The 21,754-nt window shown below is 47.0% G+C and overlaps 1 protein-coding gene and 1 long non-coding RNA gene across 2 annotated transcripts in view; one reads left to right on the top strand and one right to left on the bottom strand.

The window, feature by feature from the left end:
- Positions 1-21,754, top strand: part of LOC138260459 (uncharacterized) — a 442,993-nt gene that overhangs the window by 52,538 nt on the left and 368,701 nt on the right. The window lies entirely within an intron of this gene.
- Positions 1-21,754, bottom strand: part of GALNT16 (polypeptide N-acetylgalactosaminyltransferase 16) — a 386,127-nt gene that overhangs the window by 77,629 nt on the left and 286,744 nt on the right. The window contains exons 4-6 of the mRNA XM_069208972.1: positions 18,384-18,451; positions 16,623-16,688; positions 5,099-5,220 (exon numbers count right to left, since the gene is read on the bottom strand). Coding sequence (XP_069065073.1) covers positions 5,099-5,220; positions 16,623-16,688; positions 18,384-18,451 — 256 coding nt within the window. The remainder of the gene's footprint in view (positions 1-5,098; positions 5,221-16,622; positions 16,689-18,383; positions 18,452-21,754) is intronic.

Below are 21,754 nucleotides of genomic sequence, written 5' to 3'. Positions count from 1 at the left end.
AAGGAGGGTGGAGCAGCAGATCAAGCAACAATGCTAAAGGAGGTACCGGTAAAAGGAAAAAACAAACCTCTGAAAGTGGAGGGCTTGTGGGTGAGTGGCGTTAAAGAGAGGTGAGGGTGACCTGAGGATTTGGGGTGGGTAGAAGTAACGGAAGTGACGGTCACTTTGGCGGTCATTGGGTAGATAGAGGTGAAGGGAGGTGAGAGTGACTTGAGAGTTCAAGGGGGGTGTAGATGTAAAGGGAGGTGGGTGACAAGGGTTAGGGGTGGGTAGAGCTCAGGGTGATTTCAGGGTGCTGGGAGGACAGAGGTAAAGGGGGGGTTAAGGAAGGTGAGGGTGACTTTGGTGGTCGTGGAGTGGATAGAGGTGAAGAGGCCACTTTTTAAAGAAACATCAAGTTGTCGCAAGCAGATGTGCATGCGGTGTTTGAGGCAAGACTTAAAAAGACATGAGTCAACGCAAGTACTGGGACAAGCCGTAATGGTGTCATAACATAATGTAAATGAAAGTCTTCCAAAAGATATACCTAAATAAAGAAAATTTGTCGCAAATGAGTTTAGAAATGTTCAATATTGTTTTATCAATAACTGAGCCCTGAATCATCATTTCAATAGGGTAAAGTAGCTGGCAGACGGGGCTAAAACAAGCTACGTTTTCAAATATTTGCAACTAAATTCAGCTGAGAAAGTTACTGCTACTTTTATAGAAATTCTGGGAAATACAAACGTGAAAATGTATGTTGTCATTCACCCAGGTAATTTCAGAACCCACTTTACATGGTTAAACGTGCTCAGAACAGCCTAGAACTGCATGGCGATGTGAAACTATGTAAAAGTTGTTTATGCTTTAGAAGAATGTTTTAGGACAGTGGTTCCCAACCTGTGGTCCGGGGACCCCTCAAGGTCCACAACTGCTTAGAAAATGGTATAATTTTAACAGATTATGTCCCACCTTTCAGTAATGACTCAGTGGGGGGTCCCCGGATTCCAATAATGATTCAGTGGGGGTCCCCGGATTCCAATAATGATTCAGTGGGGGTCCCCGGATTCCAATAATGATTCAGTGGGGGTCCCCGGATTCCAATAATGATTCAGTGGGGGTCCCCGGATTCCAATAATGATTCAGTGGGGGTCCCCGGATTCCAGTATTGATAAAGTGGGGGTCCACAGAAGTCAAAATGTTGGGAACCACTGTTTTAGGATGTCTTTTTCCTAGAACCTGCTCCAAACAGCCCGTACAGCAACATTTCAACATATGCCTTCAAAGGTAGCTGGCAATGGTGTCTAGACGTTGTAGAACACTACAAGGCAAAAACCTTTGAATCAGGATGGTTTTATAAGTTCAACCCTCAAAACATTCCGAATTATTACAAGCGCTTGGAGCAGCGCAGACTAGCCTTACAAGGACATCCTATATGTCAATTAAAACCTAGATGCGGCAAGTAGACTCTTCTGAAGAATGTTTTAGGGCATAAGGAGATGAAAAGAGATGCGTTTATCATCCTGTTTGTACCCTGAAGCCATTGGAAAGGGATAAAAGACTGGAACAGCCCACACACGCTATTTCCTATAGCGCATTCAAATCTACCCGAGAGATTCTATTGCATTTGCATTCATATAGCGCTTTATACTCATAAGGAGGCCTCAAAGAGATAGGCGCCAGACTGTGATACAAGATGCTGTTATTATTAACTCTTTCCGGGGGCCCGTAGTGGTTCAGTAACTCTAAGCTTTCATGTCTTGTGGTGATGACGTAGCTCTCTCTGACGCCCCAGATTGCGCGACAGGAATGCAGCAAGGTTTTGCCACTGGCGCCAAAAAAACAAAGCCAACATGAGCTGTGCATCCCCCACCCTAGTGCACCCTCGAGGCTGAGATGGGGCTCAGATGACCTTAGCTGTTCGGACCAATGTGTCTCCTGGAAGGAAGGAAAGTACAGGCAGCAATAGCCACATTACTGAATGTTTGCTGGGCAGTAAATGATGGCACCAGCTTCGAGAAGAGAATTTTGGATCCCTCGTGGAGCCTGATGGTGAGACAGCGGAAGATGGATCTCCACCGCTGTCGCGGCTATGCTGCTCGGTTGGATGGAGCAGCCTGCTTTCTGCATAAATAATGGAAGCCGACATTTATCGGTGCGGCCTACTCGGTGTTATGTCTGGCTGCCAGCTCCAATGGCCGCCAGGAGGGAGATAATCCTGTAATGAACGGCTGCAGTTCCAGAATCAATGAGGCGGGCTCCACAGATGACCCGCGCAGATGAGATGCTCGTTATCCGGAGTGACATAGAAACACAGACAATAGGGCCCACTGCGGCTGCCCACTCGACCTACTGCACGCTGGCCTTGACGCGAAGGCTTCCAGCTTCACTCCAGCGTACTCAGTTGTGTTGTAATATTTAATCGCGAAACAGCGATGCGCAGTTTATGATGAGCAAGAAGACGTCAGGCCTTATTTAGAAATGGGTTGTGAAGGTGATCCTCCAATTTCTAGAGGAAGTGCAAAATCCAGACACCGATGGAATTTCCGCCAAGATTCTAACCTACTCCTATGAAGGAGTAAAGTTCCACTGTAGAGTCTTCTCCACATTTATCACTTCACTCACAATTGAGTAATTTGTATCTCTAAATCAGTCAGCAGGTGTTCAAGAAATGTTTTGCTCTTGTGTAGGAGAAGGAGGAAGGTGTGGAGAATCAAGCTCATGCCAGCAAGACTGTAAGCAGAGTATTGTTAAAATAAAGCGGGGTGCAATTATATAGTGAAGGCTTCAGCACCACAACAAGGGTGTGGGAGGGTAACGCGGGGATCAAGTGATATTCTGGGAGGGGACATAGAACATTAATTCAATAATGGTTCGTGCAACACAGCTGGGATGGGAGCTGGACATTCAAATCCATCAAGGCCCTTGCTGCTCTTCTGGTAAAAAAAAAAAAAAAAAAATGTAAGTTCACACAGACTGTCAGTAGCAGAGCTATGACTCCAGGTCACAGTGCTTTGATGACAGTCTTGGTTCCTTGGTTCTCGGCTGCGAGAAGTGACAGAAGAACCCACATAAAGGTATTGCTCCTCACGAAGCATCTTTTCAGAGCAGTACCTCCATCCGTACAGAGCACAGTGTACTATATCTCCACCCTGAAGGAGTACAGGATCTAATACCCACGCATGGGAGAGTAGAAGATGCAATACCCTTACCTTGGAAGAGTAGCATGCACTAAACCTTCACCTGGGAAGAGTGGCGTGTGCAATACTCACACCTGGCAAAAGTGGAGTGCACTGTACCTTCATCTGGGAAAACGGAATGTTTAATACCCATACCTGGGAAGAGTCCACTATACCTTCACCTGGAAACAGTGGAGTGTCCAGTACCTCAACTTTGGAAGAGTAGAGTGTTCAATGCCCACTTCGGGAAAGAGAATGAAGTGTCCGATACCCACTCCTGGGAAGAATGGCAAGTCCAATACCCACAACTGGGAAGAGTGGAGAGTCCAATAGCCTCCTGGGAAGAGTGGAGTGTTCAATAAGCACACCTGGGAAGGGTACAATACCTCCAACCTGGATCATTAGAGTGGAATATACCTTCAAATGGGAAGAGTAGAGTGTCCAATACCCATATCTGGGAAGAGTGGTGTGCACTACACCTTCATCTGAGAAAATGTAATGTTTAATACCCATAGCTCCGAAGAACAGAGACTACAATCCCTCCATTGTGGAAGAATAGAGTCCACTATGCCTTCACCTGGAAAAAATGGAGGGCTCATAAATGAGAACAGTAAAATGCTCTATACCTTCAAATGGGAAGTGCTGAGTGTCCAATACCCATACGTTGGAAGAGTAGCGTGCACAGTACCTTCACTCTGAAAGCTCTAGAGTCCACTATAACTCCATCTTGGATGAGTGAAGTGTCCAATATCCAAGCATGGGAAGCGTAGGGGGTACAATACCCTTACCTGGTAAAGGTGGAGCGTCAGTACTTTCACCGAGGAAGAGTGGAGCATCCAATACCTCACCCTTGAAGAGTAGGGTGCACAGTACATTCCCCTGTGAAGAGTAGAGTGGTCAGTACCCAGACCTGGGTAAAACAGAGTAACCAATACCTATGCATATGAAGAGTAGAAGGTACTATACGTCCACCCTAGGAGAGTAGTATGAACTATACCTTCACCTGTGAAGAGGCAAGAGTCCAAGAGCCACATTTGGGAAGACTGGAGCACACAGTACCGGCACCTGGGAAAAATTTAATTTGTAATACTCACACTTGGGAAGAGTGGTGCATATAACACCTACACCTGGGAAGAGTGAAATGTCTAATACCTACTGTTGTAAAGAATGGAGCATATAATACCACAACTATGGAAGAAAAGAGTGCTCCATACCATCACTTGGGACGAGGTGAGTCCCCAATACCCACAGCTGGGAAAGCTCCAGCATAGAATACCCATGCTCATGCCTAGGAAGAGTGGAGCATATAATACATCAACCCTGAAAGAACAGAGGGTATGATTTAGAACTTGGCGGACGGGTTATTCTGTCACCATGGTGACGGATATTGCATCTGCCAAAATCTAAATCCCATAGGATACAATCCGATTTAGATTTCGGTGGACGGATATCCATCACCGTTGTGATGGAGTAACCCATCCACCAAGTTCTAAATTAGATCCATGGTGCTTTACCCCTTCACCTGGGAAGAGTAGGGAATCTAATACCCAAAATATGGGAAGAGAAAAGTGCACTAAACCTTCATGTGGGAGGAGTTGGGTGTCCAATATCCACAACTTGCAAGAGCAGAGTGATCCATATCTGCACTTGGGAAGAATCAAGTGCCCAATACCCCCAGCAGGGAATAGTGGAGTGTCCATTACCCACACCTGGGAAGAGTGGGGTGTGCAGTACCTTCATCTGGGATAATGGAATGTTCAATAGCCATACCTGGGAAGAGTGGAGTGCACTATACCTTTACCTGGAAAGGCCGCATGGGAAGGGTTGGATGTCTAATATCCACACACGGGAAGGGTGGAGTAGATGGATCACATTCCCCGCAATCCTCTGAACTACCTCCTACCCACCCCCCCCAACCACCTTCCTGGCACCACACTTACCTCCTTCACTCGCTGGAGCAGCGGCTGCAGCCATTCGTTGTTCACCTCACAGTGACTATCCAGGAAAGTGAGGATGTTGGCCGTGGCCATGTCGGCTCCGCGCACCCGCGAGCGGATTAGCCCTGGGGGAGGAGCAAGCAGGAAAAAGAGAAAACTATATTAATTTTGTTGTCACTCTCCACCAGCAACATGCTTTTCTGCACTACATCACAATAATAGCAACTCATTCTTATCAATGGCCCCAAATTATAATAGCAATAAATCACAGAAATAATATACATTATCATAATTGGTCATGTGTATCACAAAATTATAATGGTAGAAATACTATTACCCCAATTATGGGACTCACCAGTAACAACAATATTGAATTAACAATCACTTTAGCACAGGATTTCCCAGTAGAACAACTGCCAGCAATGTCTGCATTTGCTTCCACGTGTAAACATATTTGGCATTTTCAGACTGTGTGCCAGATTTTGCCCTGGGCTAGCTTGAAAATTGGGGCGTTTGGATCGCCGCCCCACCAGCCGAGGAGAGAGAGACAGGGTGGGGAATGGGAGGGGACTCTGCGATCCCACCACTGACTGTGACAGTCAAGAGTGCATTATCACACTGCACCATAGCATTTATATAGTGCTCCACACACCCACGTGGGGCTCCAAGGTGCAGTTTCGGAGGGGTAGCATGCTACTCTGTGTGGAGAGTCATTGGTTGTGAGAGTGTTGCATTTGTTCTGACCCTATTTGGGAAGCGTATGCGAGTGACCAGTGAGGGACTCTTGCCTTGGGGCCTAGCAGTAAGATGGAGGGGGTCTGGGAAACATAATTAGGACTAATGCAGATAGACGGCTGCACAGCACCGACCTGGCCAGAGGGGGAGTGGGGTGATGTGTGCTTGTATTCACCCCTCCACATAAAAGAGGGTAACCACGGAAAGTCCAGCAATCCATATGGCAACATGTGCATGGCAGAATTGCTGCCTAATGAGTAAAGCCAAGGCAAATGCGCAAGGATGGGAGCTGGTCACACGAACAGTTGCCATGCACCTTTAAGAAACCATGGATATCAATCAGTCAGTATTTGTAAAGCATGGCTACTCACCCGTGAGGGTCTCAAGGCGCTGGGGGGAGCAGGGGCCTCATATGAAGAGCCACATCTTGAGGTTCTTCCTGAAGATGGTGAGCGACTGGCTTTGTCTGAGGTGCAGGGGGAGGTTGTTCCAGTTCTTCGCTGCAGTGTAGGTAAAAGATTGTTCTCTGGCAGTGGTTTTGCAGATGCGAGGGACGGTGGCCAAGGCCATCTGGGCAGAGTGGAGGGATCTGCCAGGGTTGTGGAAGAAGATGCGGTGGTTCAGGTATGCTGGTCCTGCATTGTGTATGGCCTGTATGTATGGGTGAGAAGCTTGAAGGGGATTTGCTTCTCGACTGTTAGCCAGTGGAGGGTCCTCAGGTGTTGGGAGATGTGTTCTCTGCGAAGGAGGTCCAGAATGAGTCTGGCGGCGGTGTTCTGGATGAGTTGACATTTTTTGTTGTTCCTAGTTGAGCTGCCGGCGTAGAGGGCATTGCCGTAGTCGAGCTTGCTTGTGACTAAGGTGTGAGTGACTGTCCGGGGATAGTCTGCTGGGTTCCATCTGAATTTCTTCCAGAGTTTATGGAGTGTGTGCCAGCAGGAGGAGGTGACAGAGTTTACCTGGCGGGTCATGGATAGGGAGGAGTTGAGGATGATTCCTAAGTTGCGGGCATGCTCAGTCGGCGCAGGGAGGGTGCTGGCGGATGTGGGCCACCATGAGTCGTCCCAAGCTCAGGTGGCGTTTCCGAAGATGATGAACTTTGTCTTGTCGGATTTGAGCTTGAGGCAGCTTTCTCTCATCCAGGTGGCAACGGCTTCCATTCCTGCATGAAAGTTCCTTTTGGCCGTGTCCGGGTCTTCGGTGAGGGAAATGATGAGTTGTGTGTCATCGGCATATGACACCATGTTCATACCGTGGCTTCTGACGATGGCAGCAAGAGGGGCCATGTATACGTTGAACAATCTGGGACTCAATGAGGATCCTTGGGGGACTCCGCAGTTGACTCCTGTGGGTCTGGAGGTGTAAGGCGGGAGTCTGACCCTCTGCGTCCTCCCGGAAAGGAAGGAGTGAACCCTTTACAGGGCTCTTCCGCAGATTCCTATGTCGTGGAGTCTGGTGTCTGGAGTCTGGGTAGGACCACAGATGTAGAAATAAGCCTTACAGGTGATGAAAGAAGTGGAAAAGGAATCAGGCCTGGTAACCTGGGCAGAAACTACACATTCTTTAAAGGCCCAGATTTCACCTACTCTTACTAAGCTGAAAGAGGCCAAAAGATTTGAGCCGGGGTTCTCACCCCCAAGCCGAGAAGTCTCCCAAAAGCAGATGTGCGCCAGACGAGTGATACCTGGTGGGGTCATGGTTCAGGCTTTAGCCACATGGGCTTACTCGACACGCAACAGTGAGACATGAAGCCCTTGGTAGGTTGCTGTCCTGAAAGTACAACAGCCAAGCAGCCTGCCCAAAGTTAGCCGTCTTCAACCTTCAATTTCAGCCCAAGCTCTCATGCACAGTTTATGTGTCTTTGAGGGGAGGCTGGGCTCAGAGCTGAGAGGTGCTCATCTACCAAAGTGGCAATTATGCCAGCACTCATGGTGAGAAAAGGTTTTGAACTGAACTGTAAGTGCTTAGCCTCGTTTTCATGGTCCACCCTTCGTGCCCCCCATCCCCCGAAAAAAAAGCTGCTGCTGGCATTCATAAATCGCCAACGTTACTTCTGTAACAAGTCACCAGGTTAAGGACAGAAGTGACTTATTCGTTCATCATGACCTTGATGTGTAAATAAACCTATTGTTTGTAATCAGCATACAGACATCACCTGCGATGGTGAATGGTCCATTTACCACTAACAGCTGCATCGATACAAAGACAGGTATTTAAAAAGTGCATAGGATATTGATTATTGAATAACTAGGCCCTTGAAATGATGTTTACATTTTATTTATGGCGCTGGGACATTTCAAAAGAACATGCAGGCGGTTTTCTCCATTGGTCCCTTTCATGTCTTTTTAATGCATTAGCATGCCCGCTGGACGGACGTCCTTGGACACGTGACAGCGGGCAGTTTAACACACACTGCCCGGGCAGAGCTGCATCATGCCAGGCATTGAACAGCAATGGTCAAACTCCTGCCCAGGAACAGGATCTCTCTGTGGCCTGATAGGGTGGCGGGGTGTTTTTGCCTTTGAAAGGGGCACCCCGTGTACGATGTCACAATACTCTTTTTCACACCCTCAATCACAATCGCAGAGCCCCCAGCAGACGTCATCAAACAGCGCCACATTCTAGAACGTTTACTGTTGGCGAATGATGAAGGGGCAGGGTGGCTCTAGAGACCTCTCCAGCATGGATGGCTGTCGACAGGACACTGAAAGGGCATGTATGGTGCTATATGATAGTGTATGTTTCTGCCACCGTAAATGGTGACTAATCACGTCATACAGGCTGTGACACGCAGCATGTTTCCATCCTAATGATCAGCATCAAAGACTCCATGCTTTAGTTGGTTCTGGTGAGTGGATACCATCCTGACCCCTAATGTGCCTTGTCCATCCAAATGAGACCAAAGAGTGGTCCTTAGTGACCGAGGCTGATATTTACTGTGCCGGAAGCTGTGACACGTGATTGGCTGGTGGCAGCGCATTATTTCCTTCAGGATCCTGCTCAGCTCACATAGGATGGGGATGGTCCTCACAGCGAGTCATTGACCAAAGAACTTCTAGACGATTGGATAGAGAACTGACCAGAAGAGGAACTTTGTGATTACAGTTATGGTAGATAAAGGCGACAGGTCGAAAACTGGGCTAGGGGGACCCCTAACATAGTGGACACGCAAACAGAGAATTATTTGCACCTTTTCATGTGAAAAAAACAGGAATCTTTGTGTACGAATGCAAATATATCCAAAAATGTAAACTGGGGTCTCTAATGAGTAATACTGAAATGAACAATTTCAGTTTATAGATACAAAAATGAAAACGCTTATTAAGTGTTGCTGTCTTTTTCGCGGGTGTCCTTTTTAGGGTCGAGTCTGCGTTGCATGTGCTCGCGCATGCGTATCGCAGCGAGACTCTTTAGTGTTCAGAAAAGGGCTCGGAGCCCTGTCAACGTCATGTCAGTGTTTTTATTGGTTCGTGGGCTTGCCTAATAAAATCTGCTTGCATTCATTAGTCGAAGGCACGCAAAGTCATGCCTTTTCCGATGGCTACCCCCCCTCGAGCGCAGCGACCAAGTACAGAAAACATGCGAGGCTCGCTATTTTCCATCGGGCTGGTGGACTTCTTTTTCTCTAATTTACGAGCGCAATCTCGCTTGGCAGAAGTCGAGCGCTTTACATAGTTAATTACACTTTTTCGGGTTATGTACATAAATGCACTTTTGCCCGATAGGTGAAAAGTCGGGTTAGGAGTTTACAACGCGATCAGCTCTAACATGAGCAAACGCGAGACCCGTTGCATTGCAAATGCTTGTTAACTCAGGGGTAGCAAAAGTTTGAAAAGCTCTATCACTGCCAGGGAAAACTTTGGGAAAGAGGCACTTCCCCAAGGAGCAGGAAGCGTATGGGGGATGGGGAAAGGGGGCGTAGAGGGTGGAAGCAGGGGGTTGCTAAAAAGACGAGCAAATAACGGCCAGTGGAAAAGCAAAACTCTTACTAAGGGGTGACTGTGGAATGGTCTGAAATCACCAGAATAGCTGATGCCATATTGGTTCGTTCCCAGGCGTTTCACTTTTTGTGTTCTGGATATGTTATACACATCGGTTCTACTCCCTCCTGGTGGCGTTTGCAGCCCGACTCTTGTGCTTGGCACTGTTAAGAGAAGATTCATAAATGACTACCTCAGCATATGGAAGTTATATTTCTTCCATCTTTTTTTCACTGCCCTTTTTAGGTCTTGCCTCCCAGACAGCGCACGCTGGCTGGTTGCAAAGAGCTTTTGATGGCACCCAGTGCTTTAAATGGAAAAATAGAAGTGCAGGTACTCTGTAATAGAGTACCTGCTTGTTTCTGAGAAGTGCCGGTACTCTCCAATCAAAAGTATTACGTTTTTCTTGAGATATGCCGGTACCCTCCCTCTCAAAATAAAAAAGTGCCGGTACTCAGTACCGGAGAGTACCGGCCCATTTAAAGCACTGATGGCATCCCATAGACTTACAGTGGCTTTAAGGCTAGCTTTACTGGCAATCACATTCTTGCTTCTAATTCAGTGTTTGCCTTCTGTTCTTGTGTTATTCCCTTCCCTGAAGCATAGCCTTTGTACAATTCTTTTGACTGACTGAATCCTATCCGTCCCTTTTTCACTTTTCAGGAACTACTTTTGTTTTATTGGTTAAGCACTGCATGATAGTGCATGTGTTTTCCAGTTCTCCCTGTTGCCCTCTCCCTTCTATGCTGCTCGCTGTATCTCTTGTGTGCTCCTCTGACAATCTCCCCTGGCACCTTTGCTCCACGCTACTCTTTCCCACATGTGCTTCACCATGCGCCCATGTTGCTCTCTCCCTCATGTGGTTATATTTCCCTCCTCCATCCACCCACATGACTTTATTTTTGTTTTATCACCGCCACCCCACTCTTCCTTGCTTCCCTACACCTGCTCCTCCATTTCCTCGTGGTATTTGTTTTTTTGTTTAATTCTGCCAGCCCTCTGCCCAACAAAAAGCACCTTTGCGCTACCCAGCTTAATTTCTTTTAGCAATTCATCTTGGGTCAGTAAAGGGCTCCCACATCAACTCACAGGCGTTCATGTATGTAGTGACACCTGTGAACCTGTGTAATGACGCACGTATGTGCATTTGTCATCATGCTTGCATGTTTATGAAATGACACCGCCTCCAGCACTGGTTGAGTCATCACAACTTTTATTATTTAGTTTTTTTCTTTTGGCCGATGCTGCACAGCATCAGCAAAAAAATGTTTTTTGCTGATTCTGCACATCATTACCAAAAAGCACTGGCAAAGCCAGAATACCCCAAAGGCAGAACAGCTTGTCTGTTCTTCTCTTGAGAAAGCTGAGCATCTGTTAATCGGCGTTTCGGTTTCTGTATTTTGTACTTTAATTCCAAGCAGTCTATGAAGAGAGCCCACGGAAGTCATGCAGATTACAGAGGGATCTTCAACATTAGATGTCGCTGCTGCAAGGGGGGATATGCTGTCGATTTCCATAGCAATATCGCATTTTGTCTTGTTTTGCTGGATAAACCTGTGCAGATTTTAGAAGGCAAGTGAATACCTAATGTTACAAGGAATGTGAGGATGGTAAACAAACACATAACAGAAGGAATGAGGTGAGATGGGCAGACTTAATCTGCCTCCAGGAAACACTGACTACTTTTAAAAGTAGAGATGTCTTCAAGGAAATTGGTTTTCCGGATTGGTTGTTTGATATCACAAGGTGGGCTTCACCAAAGGTACCGCGGCTACTGCAAAACCTAGGTGGGGAGTCATACAGAAGGTGGTAGACATGAGGCGAAGGTGGATAGTTGATCAGGTTGACTGTAATGAAGCTAGAACATCAACTTCCCTTCTTGAAACATTGTTTCTGGCAAATCACAGATCAGAACAGTTGAAACAGGACACAGAGTTAAAGAGCTGATGGTCTCCCATGGTTTGAAGAATTCTTGGTGATAGGAATAAAGCAACACTTTGTTTAATTCCCACCTACATTCTTATGGGTCTGGGCAGGGACGGCTCCTCCACTAGGGTGGAGGAGAGACCCCACCCGCCAGCATCGGCAGCTGCAAAACCTTTTAAAAGGGTGGAGCCACTGGGGTGACGAGCAGTGAGGAGGAGTGCACAGTCCCCCTCAGAGCGCATGCATGTTTGGCCGGCAATCTTGGGCAGGCCAAACATACATGCGCAGTAGGCTCTCTCCAGCCCGGCAACGAGAGAGCAGGCACAGGCTTCCACTCTGCCTGGGAGCGCCCTGGCTGGGCGCTCCCAGCCAATCCTGACGCTGCTCTGAGCAGTGTTTCAATAATATTTTGTAAGAGACGGAGGTAATTGTGCATTTGATTTATTTTATTGTAACTCGCTGAAGTCGTTATGTGTGATGCTGGGTCAAGCCACGGGTGTTTCTAGATGAGATATTGAAGAGAGTTGTTAAGAAAAAATCTTTACTGCTTATATTTGGTATCCACTCTGCAAAGTTTTAAAATGCAGTAATGAATATTTTATCATTTACTATAAATGTTTTTTGCACGTAATGTGGGGGTGTTGTCATGTGATGGGTTGAAAAGTAAAGGCAAAATGTCGTCTTGCAGGTTGAACGTTCTGTTCCTGGTATGGCTTAGCAGATTAAAGCAAGACTTCTAAACGTACACGGAGGGCTCGTGTTCCTTGTATGTGAGGAGGAAGTGTGGTATATGGGACGCGGTGGCTAGGCGTCAACACAGGCACCGCTGACGGTTAGGCAAGGACCGGCATCGCTGAATGCTGAAGCCCAAAGGGATGAAGATAGTTACAAATTCTGCAAATGCATTTGCCTAATCTGTTGGCTATAAATTGACTGGTAACGAGACACAAACAACAATGGCCCGGGAGCTAGAATGGGTTCGCCACTCACAGTCGAACAATCAGTACATGCAAGATCCAACTTCAGATGAAGATCAAATAAATTATATAATGAGTCCCTACTGCCAAAGTGCATTAATCTAATGATTATATGAGACACATTGGCTAATTCTTTAATTAGGCAATGAAACACTAACGACCTTGCTGTAAAAGCTATTTTCCTTGTAGTGTTTTTGGGAACAAGAAAACTGCATTGCATATTTAACCGCAATACCAAGCACCCAAGTACAGTAATCTGGCGTCTGTGACAGTCTTCATTCCAAGGAACATGGGTGCACATGGGTTTAAGATGTTACTTCTAGGCTGCTCTTTGCAGCAGGGTGATGCAACTTACAAGCTGTCATTTGGGGCTCACCTGCTTTCGATTTGAACTTGGAAAAGGGTAATCTGAACACCCAATTGAAAAAACTCTAGGGGTGATCAGATAGGATGTAAACTGTGAGAACAATAAATTACTAGACAACACCCCTCCTTGGGGTAAGCACATCTTTTTAACATCTGCCATGGTGGGGCTTGTGAAGAATTAAAAACAACATCTGCTTGACATTGTCAAGTGATACAAGAAGTTGTGTTTAAAGAGTTCAGAGAAAAAGTAGAAACGTTTTATATTGAAAAAGCAATTTTGTAAAATTCAAATAGAATGCAAATTGAATGTAGAACTAGAAGTCTACAGACTGGAAGAAAGCTACCTTGGGCTGCTGGCATGTCCCTAACAGAAGGCCCATCCTCGCTTCAGCCACCTTTCTAAAGCATTTTATAGTCCACGCAAGTTTGATTTAAAAATGTGTTAGCATCTATTTTCCATCTGGGTAGATTTGTGATTTATAAATCCCAGAATTTGCACGAGAAGCGGTATTAGAAAGAACGTGGGTAATGTAGGGCCCGATTCACAAAGGGCCTCCGCACTCATGGCGGGTCCTCTGCAATGGGTAAAAGCAGTACGGAGGTCCCGCCAAGAGTGCGGGTCTCATCACCACTTCGGGGCCTACGCCACAAATGCAGAGGACCTATGTGAATCGGGCCAGAGTGTGTAACCCGGCGCTACAGCCTGCAACCTCCAGTCCCCCCTGTACGTTTTGAAGAACAGGTATACCTAACAAGCACTGGCAAAGCCAATAGGTTTTGACTTTGTCTTTTTTTCTATGTAACAGGCTTACCAATATTACAAAAAGGTTATAATAATGTTTGTTTGTTTTCTAAATTAAAAACAAACATTATTATAAATTTTTTCTAATATTGGTAAGCCAGTTACATAGAAAACAAGACAAAGGTAAAACGTATTGCCATGCGTGCTAGAAGAAAGAAGACGGAAGACAAAAGAAGACTGAAGGCGGAACAAGACTGAAGGCAGAACAAGACTGAAGGCGAAACAAGACTGAAGGTGCAAGGAGACTGAAGGCGGAAGAAGACAGAAGATGGAAGCAGAAGACAGACGGTGGAAGAAGACAGGAGAAGTGAGAAGACAGAAGACGGACGAAGAGAGAAGATGGCAAAACACAGAAGGCATGAGAAGACAGAAGATGTAAGAAGAATGCGGATGTGAGAAGACAGAAGGCCCCATGCAGTAAAGAAGACAGCGAAGACAGAAGATGGTATGCAGAAAGAAAAAAGAAGACAGACGGCAACAGAGAAAGAAGACAGAGAAGATGGCAGCGAAGAAAGAAGACATCAGCGAAGGGAGAATAGGGCATGCAAGAAGAAAGTACCTTCAGCATCTCAGCCAAAGGAAGGACACTGGCCAGTGTCCAATAGGAAGAGACCGGAAAGAGTACTTGGTCCACAGTCATCTCGACGGCAAGATCGACGACAAAGACGATGACAGGAAGTGACATGAAGATGATGTGTCGGACAATCCAAAGCAGGTAAACCAGAGCGACATTGGAGTAAGCCAATAGTAAGTTAGGGGCTGGTTTCAAGCCCCTTTTAAGATTATTTTTTTTACCAACAAAAGATTTTGCAAGCATTCGCGCAAGCATGCATGCAGACGAAACCTGAAAATAGGAGGTTTTCTACAAAATCTCATGCAAACCAACTGCAGATGATACAAATTTTAAACCCAAATTTACTTTTAGTCCATTAATCCACACCAGTCCAATAAATATTTCTGCAGTCGTCTTTCTTGGCAGTCACTTGAATTCAAACACACAACATTTCGTACACGTTTTCGAAGGTAATAAATCTTGCTGTGGTGTCAAAGTTAAACACCTATCATGCGGGGGCAGGGGGTCAGGGGGAGCAGGTACTCGAGGGGGTGAAGCAGCACTCACGGGAGGGAGCATGAAGAGACATGCACGCCCATGGATTGCTGACAGAAAAAGAAAAGAGGTCAATCCTTACTGCAGGCGGTGGAAGGATACACGGTATCCCACCAATAAGATGGCAGAACACGCTATGCCGTAGGAGGAGGGACATACACAGAAAGGGCAAGTCTGAAAAGAAGCAAGGGAGTGAGATTGACATGGAAGCCAAACCAATAGAAGCAATGGGCTGGCACAAAGTCTGCTGCAAGTATTGTAATGTCCACAATAAATCTTTGAAGACAAACAACATCAAAAATCTTGTCGTAGAAAATACCTTTAAAAAGTTGTTATTGCAACGCTGGAATAGAATATAGTAGCCAGAAAGACGTAGGGGATCATTCTGACCTTGGCGGACGGCGGAGGCCGTCCGCCAAGGTACCGCCGTCAGAACACCGCACCGCGGTCGAAAGACCGCGGCGGTGATTCTGACATTTGACCTGGGCTGGCGGACGGCCGCCAAAAGACCGCCCGCCAGCCCAGGGCAAATCAACCTTCCCACTAGGATGCCGGCTCAGAATTGAGCCGGCGGAGTGGGAAGGTGCGACGGGTGCAGTTGCACCCTTCGCGTATTTCAGTGTCTGCTGGGCAGACACTGAAATACTTTTTGGGGCCCTCTTACGGGGGCCCCTGCCGTGCCCATGCCAATGGCATGGGCACGGCAGGGGCCCCCAGGGGCCCCGCGGCACCCCCTACCGCCATCCTGTTCATGGCGGGAGAGCCGCCATGAACAGGATGGCGGTAGGGGGTGTCAGAATCCCCATGGCGGCGGAGCGCGCTCCGCCGCCATGGAGGATTCAGACGGGCAGCGGAAAGTCGGCGGTACACCGCCGACTTTCCGTTTCTGGCCGCGGCAATGCCCAGCGGTGCACCGCCAGCCTGTTGGCGGTGCTACCGCCGACCTCCGCCATGGCGGTAATTACCGCCATGGTCAGAATGACCCCCGTAGTGTCATATGGTAAATATGCAGAAATAGCTAAATTTTACTAACAGTACTTCGCCCCTCCAGTATTGATACCTTTGATAATTTTCTAGCATCATATGCAGGCCACTCCGCTACTTTTATCAGTAACTCTATAACCATTTCTAAAAAAATAACATGCATCTTCAGCGGAGAGCAGGGGGGTAATTGGCCTGTCTCGCTTTCCATCAGGGGGTGTCTGCACAAAGCATATCTGTAAAAAAAACAGGGCTTCCATGCAAACATGCAAGTTTTCCTCACAATTTCTATTTATATGCCACAACATTTCGTTATCTACGCCGAAATAAATTTCTGCAGGGGCTGAAATAGCCAAAACGAGTGGCTTTTTATATGAATCTGAGAACAGAGAAATGTTTTCACCATACAGACTTCAAAACTATTGGCTTTGTTAATGCTTTTTGTTTATCTGCTTACATCTTCCTGAGAACATAGAAAACCTTTTACTATAAACGTCAAAACGATTGGCTTTGCCAATGCTTGTTTTTCTGCAGGACCGCTCTTGTAGCACCAGTTGCAGTGTCAGGCGGGACAAATACCCGGCGAGAGAGAGGCCTGGGGGTATTAAAGGGAGGCGGGAGGGGGCGCGGCTTCACACAGATCACAGCTCACCTTCTCTCCGGTTGTTCCTCAGACATTTGATCTTGGGAATCTTGGTAAGCAGCTGGCAGTCTTCGGCTGCAGAAGGGGGAGAGGAGGGTACGGAGGTGGGAAGGTCAGAAAGAAAGAATCATTAGTCTGTTTCAGAAGAGCTCCTCAAATCCCAGCTCCATCTGTTTCCATTTTGGAACCCCTGGCCCGGTTTAATTTCAGATTAATCAAGCGAGCTCCAGACAGATTTAATCCTGCGCCCAAAGTACGCACCAGCACAACCCGCTGGCGGACCTTCCGTTTCAGGGGCTTCCTGGAGGGGTTAATGCAGCGAGGCCCCTGGGGTACACTGTCTGGGTACTCCTGAGCCCCCCAACATGCGGCAGTGTCCTAGACTGACGTCAGTCGCCTCTTGGAGTATAACCACTGGCGACAGTCTCTTCCCGATGGATCGATTGTCTCTGGGTGTTTCCGATGCATTTCTAAACATCTGGAGTCCTGCCCCCTGAACCGGAAGAGTATTCTAGATGTGGCCTCAATAGCTACACACGGTACTCCAACCCCACAGGACCTGTAATGTCATACCCCAAATGTTACCTCCTGAAGACTGAACACAGTACTCCAGATGTGGTCCCCAGACTGGATGCAATACTTTAAATTTGGCCCCAGAACCATGATGTGATGGAGGCAAGCCTCCAGAACTGGAGGTCATAGGTCAGACATCACCTCAAGAATTGAGGCTGACCTCCAGAAGTGTCCCACGGATCCAGACCCAATACTATCAATGGAGCCTTCAGAACTAGGAGCAATACTCTAAGGACTGGATCCTGTAGTAAAGGGGTGGTCTCAAGAACAAGGCGCTACACTCCAGACGCAGGCCCCAGAATCAGACACAGTATTTCAGGTGCGCCCTAACGAAACGGACACACACCTGTATGTGTGCCATTATGAACTGGACATGGTACTCCAGACTTGGCCCCCAGAAATAGACATAGCACTTTACATGTACCTGCAAATTTGGCCACACCCCCATGATGTGATCTCTAGAAGTGGATTCACACTCCCCAGATGTGTTCTCTAGAAGTGGGTCCACACCCCCCCCTGATGTGATCTCTAGAAGCTGACCCACACTCCCCCAGATGTGATCTCTAGAAGAGGACACACACTGCCCCAGATGTGATCTCTAGAAGAGGACCCACACTCCCCCAGATGTGATCTCCAAAAGCTGCCCCACACTCCCCGATATGTGATCTCCAAAAGCGGACCCACACTCCCCCAGATGTGATCCCCAGAAGCGGACCCACACTCCCCCAGATGTGATCTCTAGAAGCGGACCCACACTCCCCCAGATGTGATCTCTGGAAGCGGACCCCCCCCCCCCCCCTGATGTGATCTCTAGAAGCGGACCCACACTCCCCCAGATGTGATCTCTGGAAGCGGACTCACACTCACTCAGATGTGATCTTCAGAAGCGGGGACACACTCCCCCAGATGTGATCCCCAGAAGCAGACTCACAATCACTCAGATGTGATCTACAGAAGTGGGCACACACTCCCCCAGATGTGATCTCCAGGGTAACACAACCTCTCTCTGTTTTTCAGTATACCTATCTCTATGCATTCTTAGGCTTCCCTCAATCAAGAAAAAAGAAAAGTGTATGGAAAATAAGAAATGATAAGGAAAAGGATATAAAGAAAAAATGAAAGTTCCGAATAACAAAGGAAAGAGAAAGGAAGGAAAACATGAATAAAGAAAGAAAGAACCTGATGGACGATACTTACGGTCATTGCTGAAGTCATCGACTAGAATAATCTCCTGGATGAGATTGGCTGGGCTGCGGTTCAGGACGCTGCAGGAGACAGGAAGCGGATCAGTGATTGGCTAGTGAGTGGTGTCAGTCTGGACAAGGCAGATGCTAGGGTGGCCGGCCCCCTTAGGGGTACATTAACTGATCCTGGGGGGGCACCATGTTCGGCCCAAAAGAAGCATTATGCAGATAACAGAGCTTTGTTTTAAGCAGAACTACATTGATTGCATTTTAAGCAAGCAGTTGCAATGCAATGGGTCGCACGTTTGCTCGAATTAAAGGTATTAACGTTGCAAACTCCTAACCATACTTTTCTTGCCACATCAAATGAAAAGTAAAACAGTTTCACATAAGCGAGCCGATGGCCGTCATGAGTGTACAGCAAACACACAAAAGGAAACTGAAGTTTTGTCGTGAAATGTATTGACAAAAGTGTGATTATCCACATAACCGGAAAAAGTGCAAATATCCATGTAAGAGGGTTGAAGACATGCAAAGCGATCAACTAGTGGCCAGCGAGATCGCACTTCCTAAGAAATAAAGAGAAAAAGTAGGGCAGAAACCTTACAGAAAACATGGAGCCTCGTATGTTTTCAGTAGTTGGCCGGTGCGCTCGAGGCGGGCTAAACACCTGAAAAGGCATGACGTATGCATGCCTTTCACTAATTAAATCAAGCAAATTACAAAAGGAAAGCCCAGAACCAACCAAACTGATGAGAATGACATGGGCGTGATTCAAAGCCCACAGAGAGACTGCACCAGGGACAGAGCACTTTGCTCTCGACCCTAAAAAAAGTAGCAGAACTTAACTGCAATGATTAAATAAGTCTAGAGATACTTAAACATTGCCAACTTAATAAAGTAACTGTGAAAAAGTCGGAGGGGGGCCCAATGATTATTTTTTTCCATTGGGGGCCTGGTATTAAAAAGTTTGAAAAACGCTGTGCTAGGGTCAGATGTGTTCAGGCAGCTGTGGTGGGCAGACCCCTTCCTTGGCATTCTCAGGCACTGCCTAAAGTCCTGCACCCCACCATCCACCCACATTCTCTGCGCCCCGCCCACTCCTTCGACCTGCTGCATATTCACAGCCAATAATATTTTTTTCTACTACTCTGTTAGTGCCATTTTGTTTCCCACAAAAATATGTAAAATGAGCCCAAAGGGTGCCCTTCAGCTGCTTCGCTATAGAACTCCAGAGTTTATTGAATATTTTGACCATTTCCTTCTGTGCTTATTCAGAGGCCTTTTTGCTCATGTTATCTGGATTTATCCAAATTTGGTTTGTGTTCTGTTACAAAAAAGGAAGTTGCAGCTACTATATTTTCACGTTTATTTTTCCGATAAATGTTCCCACCATCGGGGCTGACATGATTGGCGACCCCCCCGCCACCCTCCTCCTTCACAAATTCCCTCAGTCGCCCCCTCCAATGGTGCCCGTCCTCCCTCCCTAGCCCCTTTCTCACATTTATTTATTTTATAGTGCTACTCATCCCAATATAGACTGTCGGAGCGCTTTACAACACAAACATTTTACAGAGACAAATGTGTAAATCATTGCATAGGAAATGGTACTTGAGACAATGAACTGGAAGAGTCAGGAATCACTTCATCGACGCTGGACATTATATGGTAAGAGTGCTTGGTCTGGAGAACCAAAGGGGCGAAGTATTTACGATGCACGGAAACCAAAGTTGCTGCGTGACGTGAAAATGACAAAGCATAACAGCAGTATGTGGTGCTGTTTCTCTCTCTAGCTCTGGAGTACCTTAAGCTGCCTTTCACTAATGTACACACCGTTGCACGAGAGTGCAAGGCTGTTTGAGTGATGTCAAGCCTGGGTTTTATACTGGAAGGATACCCTTCCAGCTCACAATTCTATGCTGTGACAAAACTTAACACTTTACCCATCTGTATGTGTGCTGTACAGTGCGGAACATGTGCAAAGTTGGAAAGCTTTGGAGAAAATAAATATTTTGTCTGACTTTACGGCTGCCTCAAGAATCAGTAAATTTTTGAGACCAAACACTTTCTGCTTACTTTTATAGGTAGGTATTAGCATCAACATCTATGGGTGAGTGCGTGGGAATGTTCACGTACCACCTATCGCATTCCTCCTCAACGTAAAGAAGCGCATAGTGCTACTTGGGCTATGTCAGGGCTTCTGTCCAAAGCAGTTCAGGATTTGTGCTGGGAATTAAGCCCCAAAACAACACTTTGCAATGGATTCCAACACATTTGTGATGCAAACCAGGTGCAATTTGGTAGTCCAGCAAACAAACATAACACAGTGATTGGCGTGCCAAACTCATAAGATTGTATTCCTCCAAAGGAACCCTATTAGGAAACTCAGAATAATGAAAGATTGAGGTGAAAAACAGTACGTATGCCTTTCAATTTTCATGCAGCGCTTAGATGGCAGTTCATAACTCAATGTGCTATATTAGAAGGATTGTTACTTATGAACTCCAGGAAGCAAAGGTATTTCTATGAAAAAAGCTGTAGTCGGCTAAGCTGCTTACATTAAATACTAATCTGCGATGGGCATCTCACACTTGTGCTTTGCAGCAGGAACATTAGCACTCTGTCCTATCACATCACAAGTCAAAACAGTGACTGGACAAATCCCCGATCTCACCCTCAAGTGCATTAACCTTGAGATGTCACCATGCTGTTCTAAAAAGCCACACAAAGAGCTCTGCAGGCTGTTCTGATCTTGTGATGCAGAGGATTCCCGCTTGACCTTGGTGCAAAGCTGGACAACAGGCTCCCCCCGCCCCCCCAGCACTGCCCACAATTGGCATCAGACTGATTTCAGCTCTGCAGCCAGCCACGTTTAATACAGGAAGACTTATATGTAAACGTTAGCAGTGCAGGACAAGCACATGTAAGGAAATATCACCCTCTTTGTGAAATCCCCCATTCAGCCATGGAGAGTCAGTCACAAGAAGGGCTGTATCATGTACTGGTCATTACAACCCGGAGACCCCGGCGGTCTGGAGGTGGTGGCAGTCCTAAGCAAGCAGCGCTGCCCTGGGGATTACAATCCCCTTCTCCGCCAGTGCTTTCATGGCGGTACCACCGGAGACCGGGTGGAGACTGGGTGCAGACAGTGAACATTGCATTGGTGCTGCTGGCTCGATTATGAGCCAGAGATAATGCTGTAGCCTGTTTCCTGCTAGGCCAATGGGCGGAAACTTAGGTTTCTGCTCGATGACCTAGCGGGAATATCTTATTAACTCCGGCAGGGAGGTCGCCATGTAGGCGGCGGCCACCCTGTCAGGAGTTTGGCGGACGGAGTTATCCAGCCGCCAAACTAGAATCAGGCCTATTATCTTCCATCTGTAT

Source organism: Pleurodeles waltl, chromosome 9 (genome assembly GCF_031143425.1).
Source record: "Pleurodeles waltl isolate 20211129_DDA chromosome 9, aPleWal1.hap1.20221129, whole genome shotgun sequence".
Taxonomy (NCBI): domain Eukaryota; kingdom Metazoa; phylum Chordata; class Amphibia; order Caudata; family Salamandridae; genus Pleurodeles; species Pleurodeles waltl.
Note: the sequence above shows the minus strand (reverse complement) of the source record. Positions and strands in the feature narration are given on the sequence as shown.